The following is a 23,841-nucleotide window of genomic DNA, read 5'->3' as shown; positions in this document are numbered from 1 at the left end:
TGTCGTCGAACGACCCCGAGACTTGTACCCATTGGAGGTGGAGTTCCTCCTGGAAAGGTCTCATTCGAAAACGGCAGTTGGGTATGAGAGGGATGCAGGATGAAAGCATCCCTAGGAAGTACTTGAACATTCTTACTGAAACGTACTCTTTTTGCCGCAAGCTGAGGGCCATGTTGCAAATCTCGCGTTGTCTTTCTTTTGGGACAAAGGCTTGAGCGATCCGAGTGTCTAACGTGGCTCCTAGGAACAAAACCTTCTGCGTTGGAACAAGATGGGATTTCTTGAAATTGATTGAGAGTCCCAGAGACTGAAAAAGCGACAGGCATTTTTGAACATGCACCTTTGCTGCTCCCAAAGAATTGGCCTTGATAAGGCAATCGTCTAAGTACGGGAAAATTTGAATGCCTTCCAAGCGAAGATGTGCCGCCACTGGAGCTAACATCTTTGTGACCACTCGAGGCCCTGAGCAAAGCCCAAATGGGAGAACATTGAATTGAAAATCCCTGCCAGCCACTCTGAACCTTAGAAATGTTCTGTGCCTGGGAAGGATGGGTACATGAAAATAAGCATCCTGAAGGTCGAGGGTGGCCATGTGATCGCCCTTGGAAAGAAGCAGGAGGATTTCTTGAAGTGTTAACATCCGGAAGGACAGTTTTATGAGGTATTTGTTGAGGGCACGCAGGTCAAGGATAGGGCACCATTCCCCGACTCCTTTCGTATGAGGAAGAACCTTGGATAGAAACCTCTTCCTTTCTGCAATTGAGGAACCTTTTCGATTGCACCTTTCCGAATCATGATATTTATCTGGGAGAAAAGCTCCTTGAGGTGAGCCGGTGGTGGACCCTTTGGAGGTGAATTTGGAGGGGTTTTGACAAATTCTAAAGCGTGACCTCTGGTCACTATGTCCAGGACTCATTTGTCCGTAGTAATCTTGGACCAATTTGAGCAGTAATGGGATATTCTTCCTCCAACTTTTGACCTTGGTATGGGCAGAGGTGGTGGCAGGTGACAGGTCTCATTGTCTCTTAGAAGAATCCCGTCCCGATAAGAGGACTTTCTTTTTCCTTGCGAAACGTTGCTGCCTCGCTGTCCCGCTGTCCGTATGTTTGTTGCTTATACGGCTAGTACCGCTGGATACTCTGTGAAGACTGGTACGAGCGTTGTTGGGAATAGCCCCCTCTATGCGAATAGGATCCACGTCCTTTGGCTTCTCGAAAGGGCGATTTGCGAAACTGTAGGTTTTTCCCAGTGACCTTGCAGTATTTTTCTTTATTGCCTGCAAAGCCTCGTCAGTGTGCTGGCTAAAGAGAAATTCCCCATCGTAAAGCATATCTATTATTTTTGCCTGGACCTCTTGGCGGAAAGATGTTGACTTCAGCCAACCTTGTCTCCTCAGCACTGCTGCCCCTGCTAATTGTTGGGAACCTGTAGATGCAACATCTACGGCTGCATTAATCATCTCTGCAGAAGCGCACTCTCCCTCATGAAGTATTTTCTTAGCTTCTGATCTTTCTGGTTCCGGAAGCTTTGAGATATGGTGAAATATCCGACCACATCTGTCGATCATACCTACCCAGTATTGTGGTGGACATGGTAGTGGATATTGTGGTGGACATGGTAGTGGATATGGTGGTGGACGACGTGGTGGTGGTAGACGTGGTGGTGGTGGACGTGGTGGTGGTGGACGTGGTGGTGGTGGACGTGGTGGTGGTGGATGTGGTGGACGTGGTGGTGGTGGACGTGGTGGAAGTGGTGGTGGTGTCGGCGGTGGTGGAGGTGGACGTGGTGGTGGACGTGGTGGTGGATGTGGTGATGGTGGATGTGGTGATGGTGGACATGGTGGTGGAAGTGGTGGTGGTGGACGTGGTGGTGGAAGTGGTGGTGGTGTTGGCGGTGGAAGTGGTGGTGGTGTTGGCGGTGGACGTGGTGGTGGTGGATGTGGTGGTGGTGGAAGTGGTGGGGGTGGACATGGTGGTGGTTTTGAAGGTGGATGTGGTAGACGTGGTGGTGGACGTGGTGGTGGAGGGGTTGGCAGTGGACGTGGTGGTGGCGGACGTGGTGGTGGTTTGAAGGTGGATGTGGTGGACGAGGTGGTGGACATGGTCGTGGATCTGGTGGTGGTGGACGTGGTTTTGGTGGACGTTGTGGTGGTGGACGTGGTGGTGGTGGATGTGGATGTAGTAGTGGACGTGGTGGTGGTGGACGTGGTGGTGGTGGTGGTGGACATGGTGGTGGACGTGGTGGTGGTGGACGTGGTGGACATGGTGGATGTGGTGGTGGACGACTATTGGGTAGGAGGGACAATACTGTACAAGCATCCACATGTACTCATAAGCCTCAACCCTACATCAGGGTGTTAGCAAGCCCAAACCCTGTTGCTATCATCCTGATACCCTGATTGTATGTCAGAATGTGTTTATTCTGACATACAATGTTGTAACTCAGGAAATGGCTAAGGGTGTATTTAAAAAGTGACCAAGACTCAAACATGCTGCCTGGAATCACAATAAAGGCAATTTTCCTGATTCAGTTGCGATACCTGCCATTCTTCCCAACCGGTCCCATTGCTAGCCCTTTGGCCTAGGTTCCACAGGAAGCGTCCCAGCGTCTTAGCTGGATATGCCCTAACTCTGCCTTTCTTTGCAATTGCCAGCATCAAGCTGACCTAACAGCTCAATGGAGTCTGAGCTAGAGGTCCTTAGTGTGCCCTTTGCCCTTGTGAGACTCCTCCCCACCCCCATTTGAACCTAAATTTCGGACTGCACGAGGATCGTTTCATTAACAAGACTGCTAATTCCTGGGCCTTATGGAAGGACCATGCTGTTCTCCAAAATATTGAAGATATAACTACCCAGAAGACTGGAATCCTAAACCAGGAATTGCTCTGCTCCCAAAAGTCAAAATAAGGATTACAATTTCTCATCCCAAAGAGTTCAGTTATAGGTTTCTAATGCTTTGGGCTACCAAACCAGGTCAATTGCCTAGATCAAGTCCCCTTTAGGCCACAGAAGCTGGAATTTTTTATCGCGACCAGTAGCCAGTAGATCTAGAGATATTAGATACAGTGAGATACATTTCAGTCATTAGATTGAGGTCCGTTTGGAAACATGGCCATAACATTATCAATTTTGTTGGGGCATATCAGTAGACAGATGTTCCCCTTCACAGAAACAGCATATTGCAGGGCCACTACAATCATGCAGCGGGGACATGCACTTATTCCTCATTCAGGGACAGGCACTACTTTATTTTCATTTGACTTTGACCTAGAGAGAAAGAAAAGCCACACAAAAGGGAAAGAAGGAGGAAGAGAGAGACTGAAAAATGTGACAAAGGAAAAAGCAGGAACCTGCAAGACATTAAAAGGCAGTGTCTGTCTGGTGGTTAAAGGCCTGAGACTGATTCAAGTCTATGCAGCCACGGTAATTGGCAGGCTGATTTTAAATACTCTCTCAAAACAAAGGTCCAGACCGAAACTCTTATTAGCGCCTCCTTGAACCCCTCCAAACATTGGTCCTCCTTCATGCCCATCCAGGAAGCATAGATAGTCAAACTAATCTAAAATGCCAAACCCTCATCCCAGGCCCTGGATCAGCTACCCACTCATATGGCCAAAGACTTGAAACTCGTCCTAGCCCCACTATGGTGCAGGATCATAAACAGTTCACCGAGCTCTGGAATCGTACCAGACTGCCTCTAAGTAGGCCAAGTCACGCCACTGCTCAAAAAACCAGGGGTCGACACGGAGGATCTGAATAACTTCAGACCTGTATCGAACCTACCTCTTTTGTCCAAAATCCTACAAAGATGTGTACTTCCGGAGCTGACCCAACACTTGGATAACATCAATCTCCTAGATCCCCATCAATCGGGCTTTAGAAAAGGCTGCAGTACCGAATTTGCAATCCTCAATGTCATAGACGATCTATTCAAATCACTTGACTCTGATCAATGATGCCTTCTCATCCTCCTAGACTTATCGGCCCGCATTCGATACAGTTGACCACAAATTGCTCATCAAGGTTCTACAAGAAAGGGCCGGACTTCAGGAGACGGTCCTCCACTGGTTCTCTTACTTTCTCCACAACTGCTCATAAAGAATACAAATTAAAAACTTCAAGTCTGACCTCCATCCCATCATCAGGGGTGTTCCACAAGGGTCAGTGCTCTCCCCTCAGCTTTTCAACATTTACATGGAACCCCTCACCACTATACTCAGGAAATCCAACATCCCCTTTTACTTCCATGCAGACGACACGCAGCTCTATCTGGAAACCACCTTAATTGAAGACATCCAGAGACTTAACACCACGCTAAAGGTTGTTCAACACTGGCTCACATATAACCACCTGATACTCAACCAAGAGAAAACGGAAATTCTACTCCTCTCCACTAAAGAAAAAAACCGCAAATTTAAGAATGGCTCAAAGCCATTGACTCCCTAAATGGTAACCTCACCTTGACGGATTCGGTAAAATCTCTAGGGATCACCCTTGATCCGAAACTGGACATGAAGAAACACATTACAAGATCTGCTAAAAGTGCCTTTCTAAACTTGAAACTACTATACAAAATAAAACCCTTAACAAGCCACCCAAGCACTGGTGCTCTCCAGAATAGACTATGGAATTGCAGCCCTGACTGGGACAGTAAAATCTCACCTCGCCCCCCTGAAGACAACCTATAATGCAGCTGCCAGAATGGTTACTGGAACTAGGAAATTCGAACACAACTCTCCAGCTCTCAGAGAACTTATATGGCTCCCAGTTGAGCTTCCGGCCAGCTTTACAACAGCCTACCTCATGCACAAAGCCCTGCACACAGGAAAACCGGAATACCTGCCGCCAAACTCAAAAGGGCCGGCAAGTCCAGAAACCTCAGGAGCTACAACTCTCTACTACTCATCCCGCTGAAAACTCTCAAGCAGAAAACCGCAGACAAATCATTAGCTGATAACGCACCAAAAATTTGGAACTCCATCCCCTGCACATCAGAACAACCCCCTCGTTTCCAAAATTCAAGACACTAGTCAAAGTCCTCTTCCTCGACCGCTCTTGAACGAACTGATAGAGCCAAGGAAATGCCATAGCCGACGCTCCACCTTACCTTAACTTTGGGATCGATTACACTGATTCGGATCAAGAAAACTTTCCATGTACGAACTAATTGAACAAGGACTACGCCCAGATGATCGTCTGGTTTGTCTTGCACCCTCCTCCCCTTTGCGCCTTCACTTATGCACCTGTCCCCTACCCTGCGTGACCCCTCATGCTCTACCAATTGTATATCGCCTTTTTGCACATATTGTATATGCTGTAAAGCGCTCTGATACCCCTATGTCCAGCTGGAGCTATATAAAACTCCTTAAAACATTTTTTTTTTAAAACGAGGGTAGAGAGATCCATTTAACCAAGGACAATGGGATACATCCTTCCTATGTAACTACTAATGACTTAAGTATTCCCTTTGGAGTTTTTTTTGTACGTGCTAGGAACCGATTGATCACGTTGCAAATCTAAGCACCACCCCAATCGAAGGGGCGAAAGGAAAAAAAGCATTTTTTATATAACCCTCACCTTCTCTAGTAGTGGCATGCCTCATCAACGGGTTCACCCCGATTCCTTAAGGTCAGGGTGGGCTCGTCCATATTCCAGGAAGCTCTAATGAAGACAACTGAATAGAGGGCGTAACTTTAAAGATAAAAATTCCTCATCCACTCACTAGGTATCCCGTTATTAGTGGGGTGGATGGGAAAGATTAAAACTATATAAGGGGCTGAAAATATGTAATGGTCCTATAACCCTAAATCACCAAATAGTGCCTGCCACAGGTTTCATAGCAAACGTTTGGGCAATGGCATTTACTTTTTGACATATTAAGAGCTAATGTGCCAAATGCAGCAAATCTATACTTATGCAGAAAACGCAGTGGCCGGAGAATTGCATAATTCCAGTGGTGCTGGCCTATTGTTCCGTTTTGAGAAAAGTGAACAGCACCCTGATCACAAACATCCTCAAAATCTACAGTTTTTTAATAATTGTGCTAACTTAAAGGGAAGGGTCTACCTAGCGTGTTTGTACACTGAATGGACGACATAAAAAATCCCCAAAACATTCAGTCATCCAGCTATCACTTTTTTTCCAACTTTCCAAGGTAGCAGCTACCACCTTTGTCACGCCTGTCTAAACTCTGACACATTTCAGGTGTAAGAGATGCACATGTAACAATAAAGTGCTGCAAATAAAGTAACCAAATAAAATGTGCTAATCTTCCACCTGAATGAGCAAGCCACATACCGTGGTTGATAAGTGATTTAGGATTTTGAAAATCATAATTATTCCTCTACTTTTAACTGATTGATCTTTACCATGTTATTATATTTCAAAGTAACAACCCGGCTGTACATTCTGTATTTTGAGTGTTACACACATGGTGCGCTGTGCCTCATCTTAATATTCATAGAACTCCTTTAAATTAGGCTTTGTTTACACAATTAAGATAACTAGGAGTGTCCAGGAGCGTTTGGGGGTCAAGTTTTCACTCTGAGACCAATTATCCAGCATCCTGGCCAGTAGGCTAAACAATACTGATACTGCTAGATGGTGAAAATAACTCGGAGGATCTGGGAACAAGTCTGAAAATTCAGCCTTTGACTCATTTTCATCATGCGCAACCACCATGCAAAACCTTAACGTTTTGGTTTCATCGAATCCGCAAACAATGTTGCGTTCATTTTTTTTATCTGAAAGTGTGGAATTTGTATACATATAGCCATTAATCTTCCCATTCTCTAAAAAGTGCTTCGGCATGCAAAGGTGTCGGATGTCTTCATGGAATGCAATTTGAATAAATATTAACATTTGAACATACATTACCACCTCTAAATGGATCCCCTGAGTACACTACTTACCAACAACATTAGGATCCACCAACAAGCAGAAAACACACAATGGCACTTCATACATTCCTTTGTGGATGACATTCTGTGACTTAAAACATGCCTTCAGCAAATTCAGAACGATTTGTTAAGCACCTACTTAAAACTCAGCATAACATAAAATTGCTCCTGTTCTCCAATAGTCATCATACCACCCCGATTCACAGCTGTTAAGTAGACAATAGCCTTGAAAGCTTCATCACCCAGTAGACAGCGGATGAAAAATCACTCAGGGTCACCCATGATATAGATCTCGTCTCCAAGGAGCAACTCATAAAGAAAACTATAACGAACAAGTTACTTACCTTCGGTAACGCTTTTTCTGGTAGATACAGTATCTGCCTGTGGATTCCTCACCTTGTGAATATCCCCCTTGCGTCAGCAACAATCGGAAATTCTTTCGTAGCTTCGCGACGACGTGGGCGACGTCATAGAGGCACGGCATCGCGCGCGACTCCGCTGACGTCACCGACACCATATTAGGCCCCACGCCGGCGTGATGACATCAGTTCCACCCTTTTTTCCGTGCCTTCGAGGCACACGAACGGACCAATGACAGTAGAAATATACATAGTATACACAGTACACAAACATAAAGGTAACACACGCAGTGTGAAATAAATGCAATAAAACATTTGAAAGAAACAATTCCTTGACAATAAGGTAAATATATTACAGTAATTCTGGTATAGAAGAGTGGACAACGGGGAGGCGGGTGGATCAGTGAGGAATCCACAGGCAGATACTGTACCTACCAGAAAAAGCGTTACCGAAGGTAAGTAACTTGTTCTTCTGATAGATACATCTGCCAGTGGATTCCTCACCTTGTGAATAGATTCCCACAGCAGTCCCCACACCCGGAGGAGGGTGTCCACTCCTCTATACCAAGAAATCCTGGAGGACAGAGCGTGCAAAGCGGCCGTCCCCCCTCACTTCGGAGTCTAAACAGTAATGCTTCGCGAAAGTGTGGAGGGAGGCCCAAGTCGCAGCTCTGCAAATGTCCTCTACAGGCACACCTCTAGCCAAAGCAGATGTTGCAGACTTTGCTCTAGTGGAATGAGCCCTTATACCCTCTGGAGGTTCCTTACCCGCCAGGGAGTAGCAGATCTTGATGCATAAAATTATCCATCTTGATAGCGTGCGCTTGTGCACTGTTTTTCCCTTCTTGCAGCCAACAAATCCGACAAACAGCTGGTCATCTGACCTGAACTCACTCGTTCTGTCCAGGTAAAAGCTCACCGCCCTTTTAGGCTCCAGACAGTGAAGTCTCTCCTCCTCTTTAGAGGGGTGAGGGGGAGGATAAAAAGGTAGGAAGGGTAATGGACTGCCCCAGGTGGAATGGAGTTACCACTTTTGGCAGAAAAGCAGCCCTGGTCCTGAGAGCCATCTGATCAGCATGAATGGATAAAAACGGGGGCTTTGAACTTAGAGCTTGAAGCTCACTTACCCTCCTTGCCGAGGTAATTGCTATCAGAAAAACAGTTTAAGGACAAAAACCTCAAGGGACAATTGTGTAATGGTTCGAAAGGCGAACCCATTAGAAAAGTTAGCACAAGGTTTAAGTCCCACTGAGGAACAATAAAAGGTGTTGGAGGAAATGTATTGGTTAGGCCCTTGATGAACCGTAAAACAATAGGTGACTTAAACAAAGAGGACTGGTCCGGCAAACAAAGGAATACCGATAAGGCCGACAAATAACCCTTAATAGTTGCCACAGCAAAACCCTGCTGGGCCAAGGAGAGAGCAAATTGAAGAATATTGGACAAACGTGCCCTTAAAGGGTCAATGGACTTCTCCCCACACCATACAACGAACTTAGACCATCTATAGGAATAAATGGACTTAGTGGAGTCACGCCTCGACGATAATATGACATCCACCACATCGTGTGGGAGAGAAAATGAACTCGGGTTGGACCGTTCAATCTCCAGGCATGAAGGTGTAAGGTCTGGAGGTGGGGGTGTAGAACCCGCCCCTCCATCTGGGAGAGGAGATCTGCCCTGCGAGGGAGACGGAGCGGCGAGCACGAGGAGAGGTGGAGAAGATCTGTGTAGCACACCCTTCTTGGCCAATCCGGGTCGATCAATATAACTTGGGCCCGGTCTTGGCGAACCTTCCTCAGAACCTGAGGAATCAAGGGTATGGGGAAAACGCGTAAAGGAGCTGTGAGTCCCAACTCAACTGAAAAGCATCCCCCAAGGCTCCCTGAATCGGAAACTGGAGACTGCAGAATGACGGGCAGTGAGCATTCTCGTGAGTGGCAAATAGATCCACCAGAGGAGTTCCCCAAGTCCGAAAGACCCAACGAACTACCTCTGGATGGAGACTCCACTCGTGGTCGGCCGAGAATTGCCGACAGAGTGTCCGCACGTACATTCAGTACCCCGGCCAGATGACTTGCCATCAGACAAATCTGGTCCAGAGACGCAAAGCCTCTCTGCAGAGACACTGCGACCCCACTCCTCCTTGCTTGTTGACATACCAACGTATTGTCCGTCAAGACTTGAACTGACCGACCGCGAAGGGAAGGGAGGAAGGCCTTGAGTACCAAACGTATTGCCCGCAATTCTAGAAGGTTGATATGAAGCAACCTTTCCTCTGGAGACCAAATACCCTTGACCTCCAGATGAGCACCCCACCCTAGAGTGGATGCATCCGTTATCACCGTGGCCACCGATGGAGGTAGATGAAAAGGCTTCCCTTGTGACAGATTGCCTTCCACGCTCCACCAGGACAGATCCGCTGCAGTTTCTCTGGAGATCCTCACCGACTCCCTGATATCTCCGTTGTGTTGAAACCACTGCCTGCGGAGGCACCACTGGAGTGCCCTTATGTGCCAGCGTGCATGGTTGACCAGCAGTATGCAAGAAGCCATTAGACCGAGCAGGCGAAGGACCTTCAGGACTGGAACGACCGCTCCACTGTGAAACAAAGGAATCATTTCCTGTATGTCGCCAATCCTTTGAGGTGGAGGGAATGCACGACATACAGTAGTGTCTAGTACCGCACCTATGAACAGGTTGTGCTGGGAGGGCACCAGGTGAGATTTGGGTACATTTATCGAAAAACCCAACCTGTGCAACAACTGAGTTGTCTCCTGCAGGTGATGGAGCACCTTCTCCGGCGACTCTGCCTTGATCAGCCAGTCGTCCAGATACGGGAATACAGGAATCCCCGACCTGAGATGTGCCGCCACCACTGCCATCACCTTGGTGAAGACTCGTGGCGCAGTAGTAAGGCCAAACGAGAGGACCGCAAACTGGTAGTGTTGCAACCCAACCGTAAAACGGAGATACTTTCTGTGCGACTTCAAGATGGGAATATGAAAATACGCATCTTGTAAGTCGATTGACACCATCCAGTCTTCTTCCATCAGCGCCTGAAGAACCTGAGCAAGGGTGAGCATCTTGAACTTCTCCTGCTTCAGAAACAAGTCCAAGATCCTGAGATCCGGGATTGGGCGAAGCCTGCCATCCTTCTTGTGTATCAGGAAATACCGGGAGTAGCACCCCTGACCCCTTTCCTGCTCTGGAACCACCTCTATCGCACCCTTTCTGAACAGTGCCAGGACTTCTTCCTGCAAGCGAAGCAGGTGGTCCTCCGTGCAATAACCCTGGCAAGGAGGGTAATTTGGGGGAAACTCCCGAAAAGGAAGTCCATACCCATTTTCTATGAGATCGAGAACCCAAAGATCCGATATAATCAATTCCCAATCTCGTAGGAAATGGGTAAGCTGGCCCCCCACTGGGCCCGCATGATCCGGAATGGCGGATCTAGGGCTGCTTTGCTGCGTTGGCAGGAGGGTGGGAAGGGGAAGAGGAAGAAGAGGAGGAGGCGACTTGACGACCTCTGGGGCGTGCTCTCTGTCTGCCTCTGTACGCCTTATACAGAGTGTTTTGCTGCTGCTGAGGCTGCTGCTGATTGGACTTGAAGGAACGAAAAGAAGTTCTGCCAAAACCTCTAAAACGTTTTCCAAAGGATCCCCTGGTCTGAAGGCGCAACGACTTAGCTGTTGCCCTGTTGTCTTTAAAACGTTCTAAGGCAGCATCTGCCTTTTTGCCAAACAGACCAGATCCGTCAAATGGCAGATCCAATAACGCAGACTGGACATCCGTGGAAAGCTCCGAAGACTTTAGCCATGCAGCTCTCCTCGTTGCCACCGAAGAGCCCATGACCCTAGCCACAGAATCCGCTGTGTCTAAGCCACTCTGGATTACCTGCCTCGCTGCAGCCTGAGTGTCCGAAATTACCTCCTGGAAGTCCTTCCTATCATCTACCGGTAACTTTGGCACCAATTGTTTCACAGTGTCTATAAGGGCGTGGATATAACGTCCCATTAGACAGGCCACATTTGTGGACTTTAACGCCATGCTGGCAGAGGAGAAAATCTATTTAGCAGCCTGATCCTGTTTTCTCGACTCCTTTTCTGCAGGTACCTGTGGGAATGCTCCCGTTTACTTCCTGGAACAGGCAGCCTGCACCACTAAACTCTCAGGCAGAGGGTGAGTGGACAAAAATTCAGGGTCATCTGGAGCATCTCTGTATCTCCTGGCAACAGCCCTAGATACTGCAGGAGCCGACAAAGGTTTCTTCCAAACATCTAAAATTGGCTCTGGCAGTGCATCATTAAATGGCAGAATTGGTTCAACCACTGAGGATGGAGAGTGAAGGACCTCCGTAAGAAGGTTCGATTTAAACTCAGCAGTTGGTAGAGTAATGTTCAACAAACTTGCCGCCTTCCTTATCACCATATGGTAAGGAGCCACATCCTTAGAGGGTGCATCCGGCACTGAAACTAAATCCCACTCAGGAGACAGTTCAAGGCCACTGGCCACTGTTAAATCATCAAATGGGTCCTCAGACTCCTGTAGCTCACCCTCCTCCAAATTATCTTCTCGAAACTTTTCTTCCTCCATAAGCCTCTGGGCTTCACGCCTCGACCTGTGCTTCACATACGAGGTCGACGGATCCCCTGTCTACTTTGACGGCGCCGCATTGACGTCGGACGAGCGATTTTCGTACGAGGTCGATCAGGGTTCGGCATCGGAGTTGATGGAATCGGCGTCAAAGGAATAGGCGTCGACGGCTTCGGTGTCGATGGCTTCGGAGTCTAAGGCCTCGCCGGCGTCGGAAAATGCCAATGCGGCGCCGGAGCCTGCATGAAGGGCATAAAGGGCGCAGGAGCATAGGTCTGAGGAACACCCAAACCATACGTCAACGGACCCGTGGGACCAGCTGGAGACCCAGTGGGATACATTGCCCTGTTATATATTCCAAACATCGCGTTTAGGAACTGCGACAGATCCTGACCTGGAGCCGGGAAGGCAGGGTACATACCCCCGGGCTGCTCATAAGGGCGTGGAGTCGAATCGACGTCGGCCTCCTCTTCGGGCTCGTGCACCGGAGTCGACGGACCCGCTGGCAACGGAGTCTCTCCCTCACCAACCACCTCCTCCTCACCTTCATCCTCCCGACCTGAAGGATGGGATGGTGCCGGAGATGGATTTGCTACCTGCCCCGGAGAACCTGGTGAATTTGCAGGCGACACTTCACCCTCGGCGTCCTGCTCATCCGAAGCCGAAGTCACCACGACCTTTTCAACCAGCTTCACCTGTGACTTCGGATTTGAACCAGAGTCCTTCCTCGAATGATGCCTGGACTCGTGGGTTCTCTTCTTGTGTTTCTTCTTTGAAGAATGTGATGCATGGGCCGAAGTTGAGTCCAAGCGCGACCTCGATCGAGACCTCGACCTCCGAGTTTGTGACCTCGAACTTTTCTTCTCTTTTCTGCCTTTAAGTTTTGCCACGAGAAGCTTGGTTTCTCGCTCTCGGAGGGCCTTGGAAGTCATTTTCCTACAAGACTGGCAGTCCTCGACATCGTGGTCGGAGCTTAAACACCATATACAGCATTCGTGTGGATCCGTAATGGACATAGTCTTCCCACACTCGCCACAAGCCTTAAACCCGGTCTTCTTCGAAGACATGTCGAGTGAGAAGACAAAGAAGCACAATTATCACAATGTAACAAAGTTACAGCAATTGCTACGGACGATCCCTAGAAAACCGTTAGCGTCGACGACGCGGAAAAAAGGGAACTGATGTCATCACGCCGGCGTGGGCCTAATATGGTGTCGGTGATGTCGGCGGAGGCGCGCGCAATGCCGTGCCTCTATGACATCGCCCACATCGGCGCGAAGCTTCGAAAGAATTTCCGAATATTGCTGACGCAAGGGGGATATTCACAAGGTGAGGAATCCACTGGCAGATGTATCTATCAGAAAGCATTATACTAGTTCTCCCACTTGAAAAGGGAAGTCTTCCTACTCAAATAAAAGATCAGATTATCAGTACAACCACTAGACCTCTCCTACCTAGACAAAGGCAACACTCTACTCAGCAGCTGTCCTTAATCTACAGAGGCACCTATGAAGGGCTTCTTACAAGCTGCACCTCACCTTCAAAAGTTCTTGTAGAAGTTCAACTCAGACACTGAAGGAACTTTACTGACTCCACTTCCAGGCCTGCACAGCCTTCAAGATCAGTTGTGTCACGTTACAAGACCTTTAAACAAAAGCCTTCAAGTACCAGATTGAAAGGCTAGCGTTCTTGGCTGGAAACCCAACACTAAGAGCAAATAATCTGCCAAACTGGAAACAAGAATTGCAATAACTAAAACATGAGAAATCAAGCATTCTTTGTCTACACACACAGAATATGGAACATCACCATTGGCATCCGAATGGTTCCCATCTTCCTGCATATCAGAAAGTAACTAAACACACATCTTCACAGAGCATTTCCCCTCATTTGTTAAGTACCCACGTAACTGTTTGCTGGCTGTAGACTTCCTAAATAGGAAGTTTAATTCCTCTGTTGCTTTCCATATAGGTGCACATTTTATAAATATATTCACTGAATTACATTCAGAACAACTAAACCCGTCTAAATAGTTAAGAGGGTGTGATTCTACCTGTTCTTTCGAAACTATGTAAACTGGACTCTGGATACTCAGACCAGGATCAGCAATATACAGTTGACAATTAGTGCAAAACATGACGGTTCATCTCCTTTCTGCTTTGTGAAAAGTGTATGTCTAGACATTGAGTTTCTTGATACTTAGTGGAAGGTAAGTCGCACACTTCAGTGGTGAAGAGGAATCATCCCTTAAACACATTGGGCGACACACTACTTTTACAGTAGTTTCAATGCCACTTTCGTGTATACTTTTAACTGCCTCATGTCTCCTTTTCGGATATTTGCTGTCCATATGTGAAGACTGCAGTGAGCGTCATGGCTCTGGACCAATAAGAAGAGAATAGTCTAACTCAATCACTTCAGCACTGACGTTGCCAATGGAAAGCAGGATCAGAGGTTGGAGGGTATAACATAAAGGCGGCCTACAATGTAACCCACGTCTGCAAACTGGCCAGTTTGGGGTCAAGGATGGGAATGTCATCCATAAGTGCATGGAAAGTACCACAAACTGGCTCAGAAACAACTTCCTCCAATACAATGGAGACAAGACAGAAGTCGTTTATTGCACTACGAGCAAAATAGCTCATCCCCCTCCTGTCGACTTCCGGATCACCCACTCAGATACACAGCTAACTCCAGCCAAAACAGTCCATGATCTAGGCTGTGCTGATCGACAATAACCTTTAACTGGACTCACAAATAAATAAAACAGTTGGTACCTGCTTTGCCTTGATTAGAGCGCTACGAAAGATTCTCCAGCTGTTGCCAGCCCCTGCCAGAGCACAAGTAATAAGGAGCGTCATTCTGAGCAGGATGGACTATTGTAACTCTCTATATCTTGGAGCTCTGAATTACTTGGTATTAAAGTTACAAAGAATACAAAAAATAGCTCTAAACCGGCAGAGCAGGTCCTCTACATCTCTGGCCCTAAGAGATCTTCATTGGCTGCCGATTCGGCATAGGATACATTTTAAATCTCTCTTCATCATCTTCAAGGCAGCACATGGTCTGGGTCCTAGACCACTGCAGAGAAAATTCACGTGGTACACTCCCCCAAGAAACCTCCGCTCATTGACAGCAAATTTGATCAACATCGCAAAATTCAAAAGAACGAGGACTGGAGGGAGAGCCTTCAGCTCCGTGGCCTCACGGATGTGGAACAAACTTCCAAATGACATTAGGCAAAGTGAGAACTTGATGCAATTTAGGAAGAAGCTGAAGACTTGGCTGCTCCAGAGGGAGAAATAACTCACAGATGCAGTGTCTTCAACTCATTCAGGTGTCGTACCCGGTTTCTTTTCCCGTCCTCAATGTACTGTATGCCCCATCTTAGGATGGATGATTAACCACGCCATAATACAGCAAAATACTTTCTAAGTGCCAGGATACCCGTTGGGTGACAGCGTGCTATACAAGTTCAGTTTACATTACATAAGGAAGTACTTTTCCTGGTGAGAGGTACCTCACAAGTCAACTAGCTTTCAGATTCTAAGTTTTAGTACATGTTGCTGGTTCAAACACTAACAAATGCCTCAGTGCGTTTTCTCTCCAAAGAAAATGCGTTACTGTCTGAACAACTCTCCATGACCCATTCATTACCTGGCACTATATTCAGTCATTTTTGGCACTGTTACAATGCTTTGCGCACACACATTTGTCAATGAGTCTCTTTTATGTTTTAAGTAACATTTTCACTGGTGGTAACAATGTACCACTCAGAAGAGAACGTGTTCCTCAACTTAAAAAAACAATAATGATGGTGTTCTGGGTTGACAGAGTTTATAATAAAACCCTTCCATTAATTGTTTTACACAATACAGAAATAAACAAGTATTGACTGTACCAAAGTCAAGAAATAATTAGAAAATATCAGAGCGGTCTTATTAAGATACTGGCATATGGTGTGCATAGATTTTCTGGCCCCAGGCAGCACCTCATTGTACAGATTTCAGACACACTCACCTACATTTACAACTGAATACAGTATTCCTAGGCCTTCAATATTTATGTCTTTGTACACTAAGTAGAAGCTATAGGTTGCATTCCACAGTACACATACCTGCGCTTCACCAAGCCCAAGCTCCAGCATTTCCAGGGACTTGCGGATCATGATGGATTTCTCCTCCACCAGGTTTGTCTCGTCATCTTTCTTTAAGCATTTCAGTGTGTCGAGTAAGCTCTGTAAAATAGAGTTGTGCTCATTCTTCAACGCCTCCAGCCCCTGAATTACTTGTTTTGTTTTAGAAATGATTTCATCCTGGGTGAGTTTCTCCAACTTGTCTTCCTTCAGGTACACCATTGTGGACATGTTGTCATACATTCTGTAAAAAATACAAACATGCAAAAATTGTTAGTTTTTTTTGGAGCATGCAGTGCTCTAATCCATAACGGCCTCACCACAATGTATTTTTATGTTGTACGTTTATTTTATTTTTTTGTACAGGGCTCATGAAGAGTCATGGCAGAAATCAGTAACCTCACAATCATACAGCGTAATTGTACTTATAAAAACAAAATATTCTAAGTTACCCTGTAGGAAATACAAAATGAGGTCATATATTCCAAGCAGCTACTTTTTCTAAATGATTTGAGAGACTGTGTGCTAGATTGCACTTTGAAGCCACTTTAACATATCGTCGTCGTCAGACTATAATTTATTAATCTAGACAGAAGCATTACACAAAGTAGATATTTTGTAAATGTATTTTGCATGCAAATGCCAGCATTAAATTTACAGTGGGTCAGGTATGTACAATTGTATCACATTCACACCTAAACCATAATTAATCTAGGTTTATGGCCTTGTGTACTGCATGCCAGTAACTTCGTAGAGCAATTGTATTAAGAGGAATCACTGAATGAGAAGATACAAAAAGAAATCTGAGAGAAGTCTGCAATTCTCATAGCTACGTTTATGTAGTGCTACGGCAACATATTGTCTTCAGAGTTCAATAAGCAACAAATCATTGGCTATAAACTCCTCCACCTCTCGGACCTAAGCCAACCAAATCCGTTCTGACAGATTAGCCAATTCCTCTCTCAAGAGATTTGGTGACACCTAATTTGATTGACAAGTAAATAGCCCACACATACAACTCGAAGGCGTCCCAGGCAGATAATTTCAATACAAATATTAGATCTAGTGAGAACCTAGGTTGAATGTGTACACCACGGTAACTAAAAACCCAAACTAAATGGTGCAGGTAGCTGGAGACCCCTTCATGGCTTTCAGCACACACCAGCCGGCACCACAAAGAACAAGCATTGGCATAGCCAATAGGTCTTGCCTTTGGGGCGATCTAAGTGTTTAGTCAGAGCTATTGGCTTTGTTAAAATTTTTAATATGTGTTGTAGAGTGTTGTGAATGTTGCGCAGCATGTTGCGCAGCATGTTGAAAATGTATACGTTATAATAAACCAAGTGAATTAACTATTTCTGTCACCTTATATCTAACCGAAAAAACATTTTATCCAACGGAAGTATTGTACTAAAAACCAAAATTAATTAAAAAAAAATGTGTTCTCGTTTATTTGTTTATGCAATGCTGTCAATTTTTACCTTGCTTGTTGTAATTAATTTGTTTAATACTTTTTATTGTTAGGTGTGGGATATAAACAACTGGAGGGTGGATGTTGTGAAATAGTAATTTAATTAGATAGTAGTAGTGGAGAGTTATTTGTAGAGAATTAATACATTTTTATGCCAAATTGAAGTGTTGTGGAGTGATGCTGAGGGGGTTGTGAGAAGTGGCAGAGGTGATGCTCAGGTGATCCGGAATGATATTGAGGTGACGCTGAAGTGGTGGTGCGCTGGTTCCGAGGTGATGCTTATGTGATGCTGAATGATACACATGTGGTACTGAGTGATGCTGTGGTGGTGCAGAGTAATGTCTTGGTGAGGAGTTATGCCGATGTTGTGTAGCTGAACTGGTGCTTATGTGGTTCCAAGTGATATTGTTTTTTTCTGTGTTGAGGTGTTGCTGTATTGATGCTGAAGTGGTGCTGTGTTGGTTCTGAATTGCTGCTGGTGTGGGGCTGTGCAGGTGCTGAGCTGGTGCTACAGTGGTGGTGGTGCACTGATGTGGAGGTGGTGCTGGAATGTATCATTATATTTTTATTGAAATGGGAATAAACATAGATGTTTAATTGATATCTAATCTCTCACATTTTGCATGATGCCCTTTTCACCTCTTAATATATGTTCTCATGAAAATTTGGTCCATATTAATAAATGGGGTTGCCTTTGGTTTCTGTTCGTTGATTGCATTGCCCTCCCTAGAGAGACTCATACCAACTTGCAGGGGGGCATTTTTCTTGACAACGTATTCTCTGGACACTCCCTGAGAAGAATGGTATTTAGATTTAAAGCTTTATCAACAGCAAAATTCCCACAAGTTCCCTGTTGCTGTTGAATTCTCATAACCCTACTCATACATAAAGTTTGTCTGCCAGATACCTTAAGGAGTATGCATCTGAGAGAGAGTTAATGCTGCTTTGCAACTTCTGAACCTTTAGATGGGTAGAAAACAGTTTTCAAGAAGAACTAAATGAATGATTAAGTCTGGATTTAACAAGCACAAACCAGAAGTATAAAATACTGCGCCATCATCCTCAGCACAGTTGGGCCTAAATATACTGACGATTAGATGGCAAACAATGTCCTCCTCACCACAAGCTTAAATTAACAGCACCATACTGAAAAGGAGCTTTAACATACCGCGTATAGAAAGTAAGTTCTCTGCGGCCAGTATTTTCGTGACTGAACGGATTCACAAAAATATACGTATATAAGCGTTTGAGGTTATTCCAGCCCTTCTCCCCATGGAATATAAATGGGTTCCGCCAGCAGGCAGCAACAGGAAGACCGGCGAGAAGCATAAGAAGATAAAACAATAAATCAGTCTCTTGCTGCGGTAATGCTCAGAAGACCACCAAGAGAGGGCTTGCTCGGATCTGCGGCCGCCATTTCCCACACTGAGGCTGTTATTGTTGGCCTGCTCGAGTTTGAATAACCATGGCGATGCGAAGCCCGCGCCGCAGCAGGATCAGAGCAGGCTTCATTAAGTGCTGAAAGAAATAAAGCATGAGAGACCTGTGTGCCTCGGACGCAGCGCGCGCGGAAGCGAGAGCGCAGATGGAAGCGCCAGTTCCTCAGAAAACGCTTAATTTCTTCCTGGTCGCAATGCATGGGAGGGTGGGCTTGGGGGCAGGAGGTGGCACCATCTGCAGCCTGTACGTGTATGCGGATGTCTATGATGACCGAAAATAGATTCTTCAGTGCACCATCAAGGGGTGTCATTCACGTGCTAGGTTATTCTAAAAGTGTAGTCTACAGGACACATTAAAAAAATAAGTGCGGCCTCGAAAGTTAAAGCGACCCTGCTAATTAGACAAGGTATGTCAGGAATGGAGCTGGTATCCGGCCGCGCTGCTGCTCGCTCCAGAGTTCCCTAGGCTAGGAGAGTGAAAGTTTAGAGAGAAGGCGGGACATGCACCCGCCTTTGGCTAATTGCGGGCTTTCCATTGTTGAAAGCCAAGCGCAATGGCCAATCATTTCAGCTTTTCAGCAAACGTGTGCGTGTGGCTTATATTACCCACACGCACAAGTTTGCTGAAAAGCTGAAGTGATTCCATGAGGTCATTTTCTAGAGCAGCGCATGCGAGCTGCGCTAGGCTCGACCTAAAAATGGAAATTGACGGACAGTATCCTGGGAATGTAGTGAATATGCATCATCTTTTTTCTTCCATCTGTTGAGTCAACAAGCCACTATAAGTCTTATGAGCTGTGGAGTTAAGAAAGTAAGTCCTCTGACCAGCATGGGCATGCCACCAGCTGTCCAGTAGTTCAGGGTTGGTGCATAAAGACTATAAAGTGAATGTACTCTGAGCAGAAATGCAGGAAGTCCAGCGACGATCTATTCACTGTATAGCCTGCCTTCTATCTAATTATAAATCAATGCATATGGAAAAGAAACAATGTCACTAATACAGATTGCAAAAGCAAATACAAATATAAAGAATTCAGGATCATCGTATTTAGAGCTCTAAATGTGTAGTATACTTGTAATGTAGTATAATTGTAGAGGGCACAGCTGCCCCAGCAACGGGGCGTCCTGGCGCTGTATAACGCTGGAAACCCTTCCTGGCTCTCCCTGTGAGATGCCCCTCCTGGGCACCCCCAAGGTGAAGCCAGGCATCCCAGTGTTGTTGGGGCCGTTGTGGAGATTAAGCAAGCTATTGCCCAGAGTTGCCGCGTGGGACCCATGATTAGAGTAGGCAATGAGGCGAGAATTATCAAGTCTGCGGACATTGAGCTCAAGACCTTGCCGCGTCGGGACATGAACCCTGGTGGCGGGCCTGATCTCTGCTTCAGAGTCTGCCGCTCTAACCTGTGAGCCACACTTCTCCACCAATGTCCAGCAGGGATGCCGTACTCCCACAGATACAGCACCTAACTCAATCGTCTTGTCCTGATCATCACATCTGTGGTTGCGGAAACTCATGGGGACACATTTGTGAATGAAATGCATACCGCTCTTGCGGAGGTAGCATGCAAGAGTAGAAAATGGGCCCCACACAGTTTGGCCAACTTGGTAAAGTGTCCTCTTCTCGATTTGCCTCCTGCAATAACAAATTTGACCCTCTGCTATTTCACATCTTGAAGTATGTGTCAATGCTCAATCATAGTAATAATCCTTCTCTGCTTTTAACAATGCTTAGCCCCCTGCCTTGTTGACCTTTTAGCTAAATGATCCTATATTGATCATGTATGCAGGGGTTAGTGTCCGCTAATAAACACGGCCAGCTCTGGTGAAATCCACCCCTTCTCATCAGTCCAAGCCCGTAGCTCTACAATTCTGTAAAACTTTTCCATGGAAGATTCAACAGAGATTGAAGGGAAAGCAGCAGGATCCTTTCAGATCGTTCTTATAATCATAGACCACAAGTCAACCGAAAGGTGCACATGTTTAATAAAGCACTGTTTACTGGGGTAAGGATGGAGGCTCATCCAGCAGGATTTATCTTTAGTACATTGTTGGCAATTCCACCTGGACCGGATGCACAGGACCATTTTAAGGATGGGACTGCTTCTGTATTTAAGCAAGCTGTAGGGAGCATAATGAGGTAGAATATTCTTACTGTCCACTGAAATTCGCACTCTTCCTCTTTTTTTTTTTTAGGTTCCAATTTTGCGTTTAATCAGAACTTTCCACTATGCATTTACCTCTTATTAAGACTTTTTTTTTTTACCTTATTTAGCAGTTTTTGAAAAAAGAAAGCAGAGTACAGAGTTCAATTGCAGTACATATAAATTACGCTTCAACATTGACATTTCATTATGATCAGCAGGGCACGACTTATCAGCGCAAGAGTAATCACAGCACAACCAGTGCATTCTAAGACCCCAGTAGTTGGCATGGTGGAAGTACAATCGAAGGAATCCCCTCTCAACCCGTCGTCCGCCCGTTCTGCTCCAATCATCTCTTTCGCTTCTGTTATCATACTATGTATAGTATACACAGGTACATTTTTAATACAGTGTTTCCCTCATCCCACCCCTGTTGGCTCCAGACCCTGTCCCTGCTGCGTAGTAGGGGTTTGCTGCTGTGAAGCTAGGAAGTCTCGGAACGGTCCCCATATATCTTTAGGCCTAGAAGACACCGGTATAGTGTTGGCATACATATCACTTTTTGTGGAACAGGTCGCTAAGCTTTGGAGCCACCCAGATGCCTTTGGTGCTCTTTTGCTACCCCAGCAGATTGCGACCTCCCTTTTAGCTAGGAGTAAGGAGATGGCAGCAAATCTGCGAACCTTCAGGGGAAATTGTACCACGTACCCAAACAGTGCTATCTAGGGCAGGGGGTCCACTGGGATTTGAATCATTTTGCTTAGAAGCCTATGGATTTCCACCCAGAAATCGTAGACTCGTGGACAACTCCAGGCCAGATGTGAGAAGTCTGCCTGCGGAGCCTGGCAACGTTGGCAGGTGTGTGGTCTGGAGGGGTCTATCCTGTGTGTGCGGGCAGGTGTAGCATAAAGTCTACGTAGGAATTTAAAGTGTATCAGTTTGTGTTTGTTATTCAAGGACACTGTTCTAGTAACTTTACAGCAGTCCAGCCACTGCTCGTCCCTGATTGAACTGCCCAGGTCCGCCTCCCACGCTGAGCACACCCTAGAGTCGTCCACCGGCACCACGTCAGAGCAAGCCCTATATAATTGGGATATAAGGTGGAACCCTTTGTCGCTGTCTATCACCAGTGTAAGGGGGGGAATGAGAGGGGCTCCAGCGAATAGTCTGGAAATTTGCTTCGTAATGTTGTACGTAGTCTGGCCAGGACAAATTTGTCCTCCGCAAACGTGGACACATCCTCCAGATCAAAAACATGACCCACGGGGAAGAGATCACCCAACTTGTGGATGTTGAATTTGACGCAGGTTCTCTTTACTCATTTTTCACCGGTTATGGGTAACAGGTGGGCATTTGGGAGGGGAAGGGAAGAGGAATACAGTGATTGTGTATGGGTGATTCTGCTCAGCTTGAGCCAAGCCCAACTGGTGGTGAAGACAGGTTGGATATCTCTCGGGTCTCTAGGGATACCAGTGGGTAAAATGGAAGCGAGTGTAGTAGCAGGGAGGAGTCCTCCTTACCAAACTGGTCAATTCCTTACTGTTATATTAGATTTATTTTCTACTTTATCAGGAAGGCTAAAATTAGACATAACAAATAAGGAAATTAGGTAATCCTACTCATTTTCATGAATGTCTACACTCTCTGGTTGCTGTAACAGACTTGGTCAGCTAGACCCAATTCAAGAGATCAGACTTGGATCTCGGCGACGGGTTACTCCATCAGAACAGTGACTGATATCATGCCCGCCGAAATATAAATCCCATAGGATATATTGGGATTTATATTTCGGTGGACAAGATATCCGTCACCGTTGTGACGGAGTAACCCATCCGCCAAGATCTAAATCAGGCTCTTAGTGTGGAAATCCCTAAACCCTTTGCTAAAACAAAACTGAACCTTCTGTGTCATCCATGTTAAGCCCCTGTGCGTCCATGTCCTATTATCCATGTCCAAGATGAGTAACAAATATAAAAGGGAGGAGGACTCCCTGCTATGCACAGAATCATGACAAAACTCAACCTTGATATATATTTTTTTTAGACTCAGGCGAATGACCCGCTATAAATGCATCAATACCTTTGAAGAAGAGCACATCTGAATTAGTTAGTCCACTTCATACGTGAAGAACAATACAAAATCCACGGTGGTACTTCCCTCTTCAGGGTCTACTGGATCATTAACAAATACTACTGTGGCTACGTCAGTACATCATCCCAAAGAAGATCAGGCATTAACTGGTGGTATTTGAGAACTAGTTCGCTATTCAAAGATCATAAGCCCACTTCCTCTCTTCTGGGTGGAAGATGTTTTAGAAATGCAATGTATACTTATCCTCGTTTTACTCATCATTATCCTTTTGTCACGGATATTAATACTCCATTACAAATCGAAAGAAGCAAGGTCTGATTCCAAAAGTAAACTGCTTACCTAAAGTGGACTTTTATGCACCTATGGTTTGTTTTAAAAGCATACATTCAAGTTAAGTGAATACAAACATGAATTTACACTCGAAAAATTATGTCAAACATCATGTTACACCAGTTTTGCATACCATTATGTGTGAGTAAATCTGCTCACAGGGGTGGGTTGTTTTGAAAAGCAGATTAATATCAACAAACATGGGAGTTTGTTAACACAATTGCTAGGGGCTTAAGGGGTAGCAATTCTCTGGGGAAATATATTTACCAAGTGGACAAAAAATAGCAAAAAAGTTTTCAAGTGAAATTGCACTTTTGTGAGATGTTTACGCATTTGTAAATGTATAATTTTACAGAGGAAAATAAATTTGTCAGAGAGGAA

General features: G+C 45.7%; 1 protein-coding gene across 6 annotated transcripts in view; it reads right to left on the bottom strand.

The window, feature by feature from the left end:
• KLC1 (kinesin light chain 1) overlaps window positions 1-23,841 on the bottom strand; it is a 405,752-nt gene that overhangs the window by 256,150 nt on the left and 125,761 nt on the right. For all 6 annotated transcript variants that reach the window (XM_086937867.1, XM_086937865.1, XM_086937866.1 and 3 more), the window contains exon 2: window positions 15,971-16,232. In XM_086937867.1, the coding sequence (XP_086793993.1) occupies window positions 15,971-16,231 (261 nt within the window). In that variant the 5' untranslated portion in view covers window position 16,232. The remainder of the gene's footprint in view (window positions 1-15,970; window positions 16,233-23,841) is intronic.

Source organism: Lissotriton vulgaris, chromosome 9 (genome assembly GCF_964263255.1).
Source record: "Lissotriton vulgaris chromosome 9, aLisVul1.2, whole genome shotgun sequence".
Classification (NCBI taxonomy): Eukaryota; Metazoa; Chordata; class Amphibia; order Caudata; family Salamandridae; genus Lissotriton; species Lissotriton vulgaris.
The sequence above is the reverse complement of the archived record's forward strand: the minus strand, read 5'-3'. Positions and strand labels throughout refer to the sequence as shown.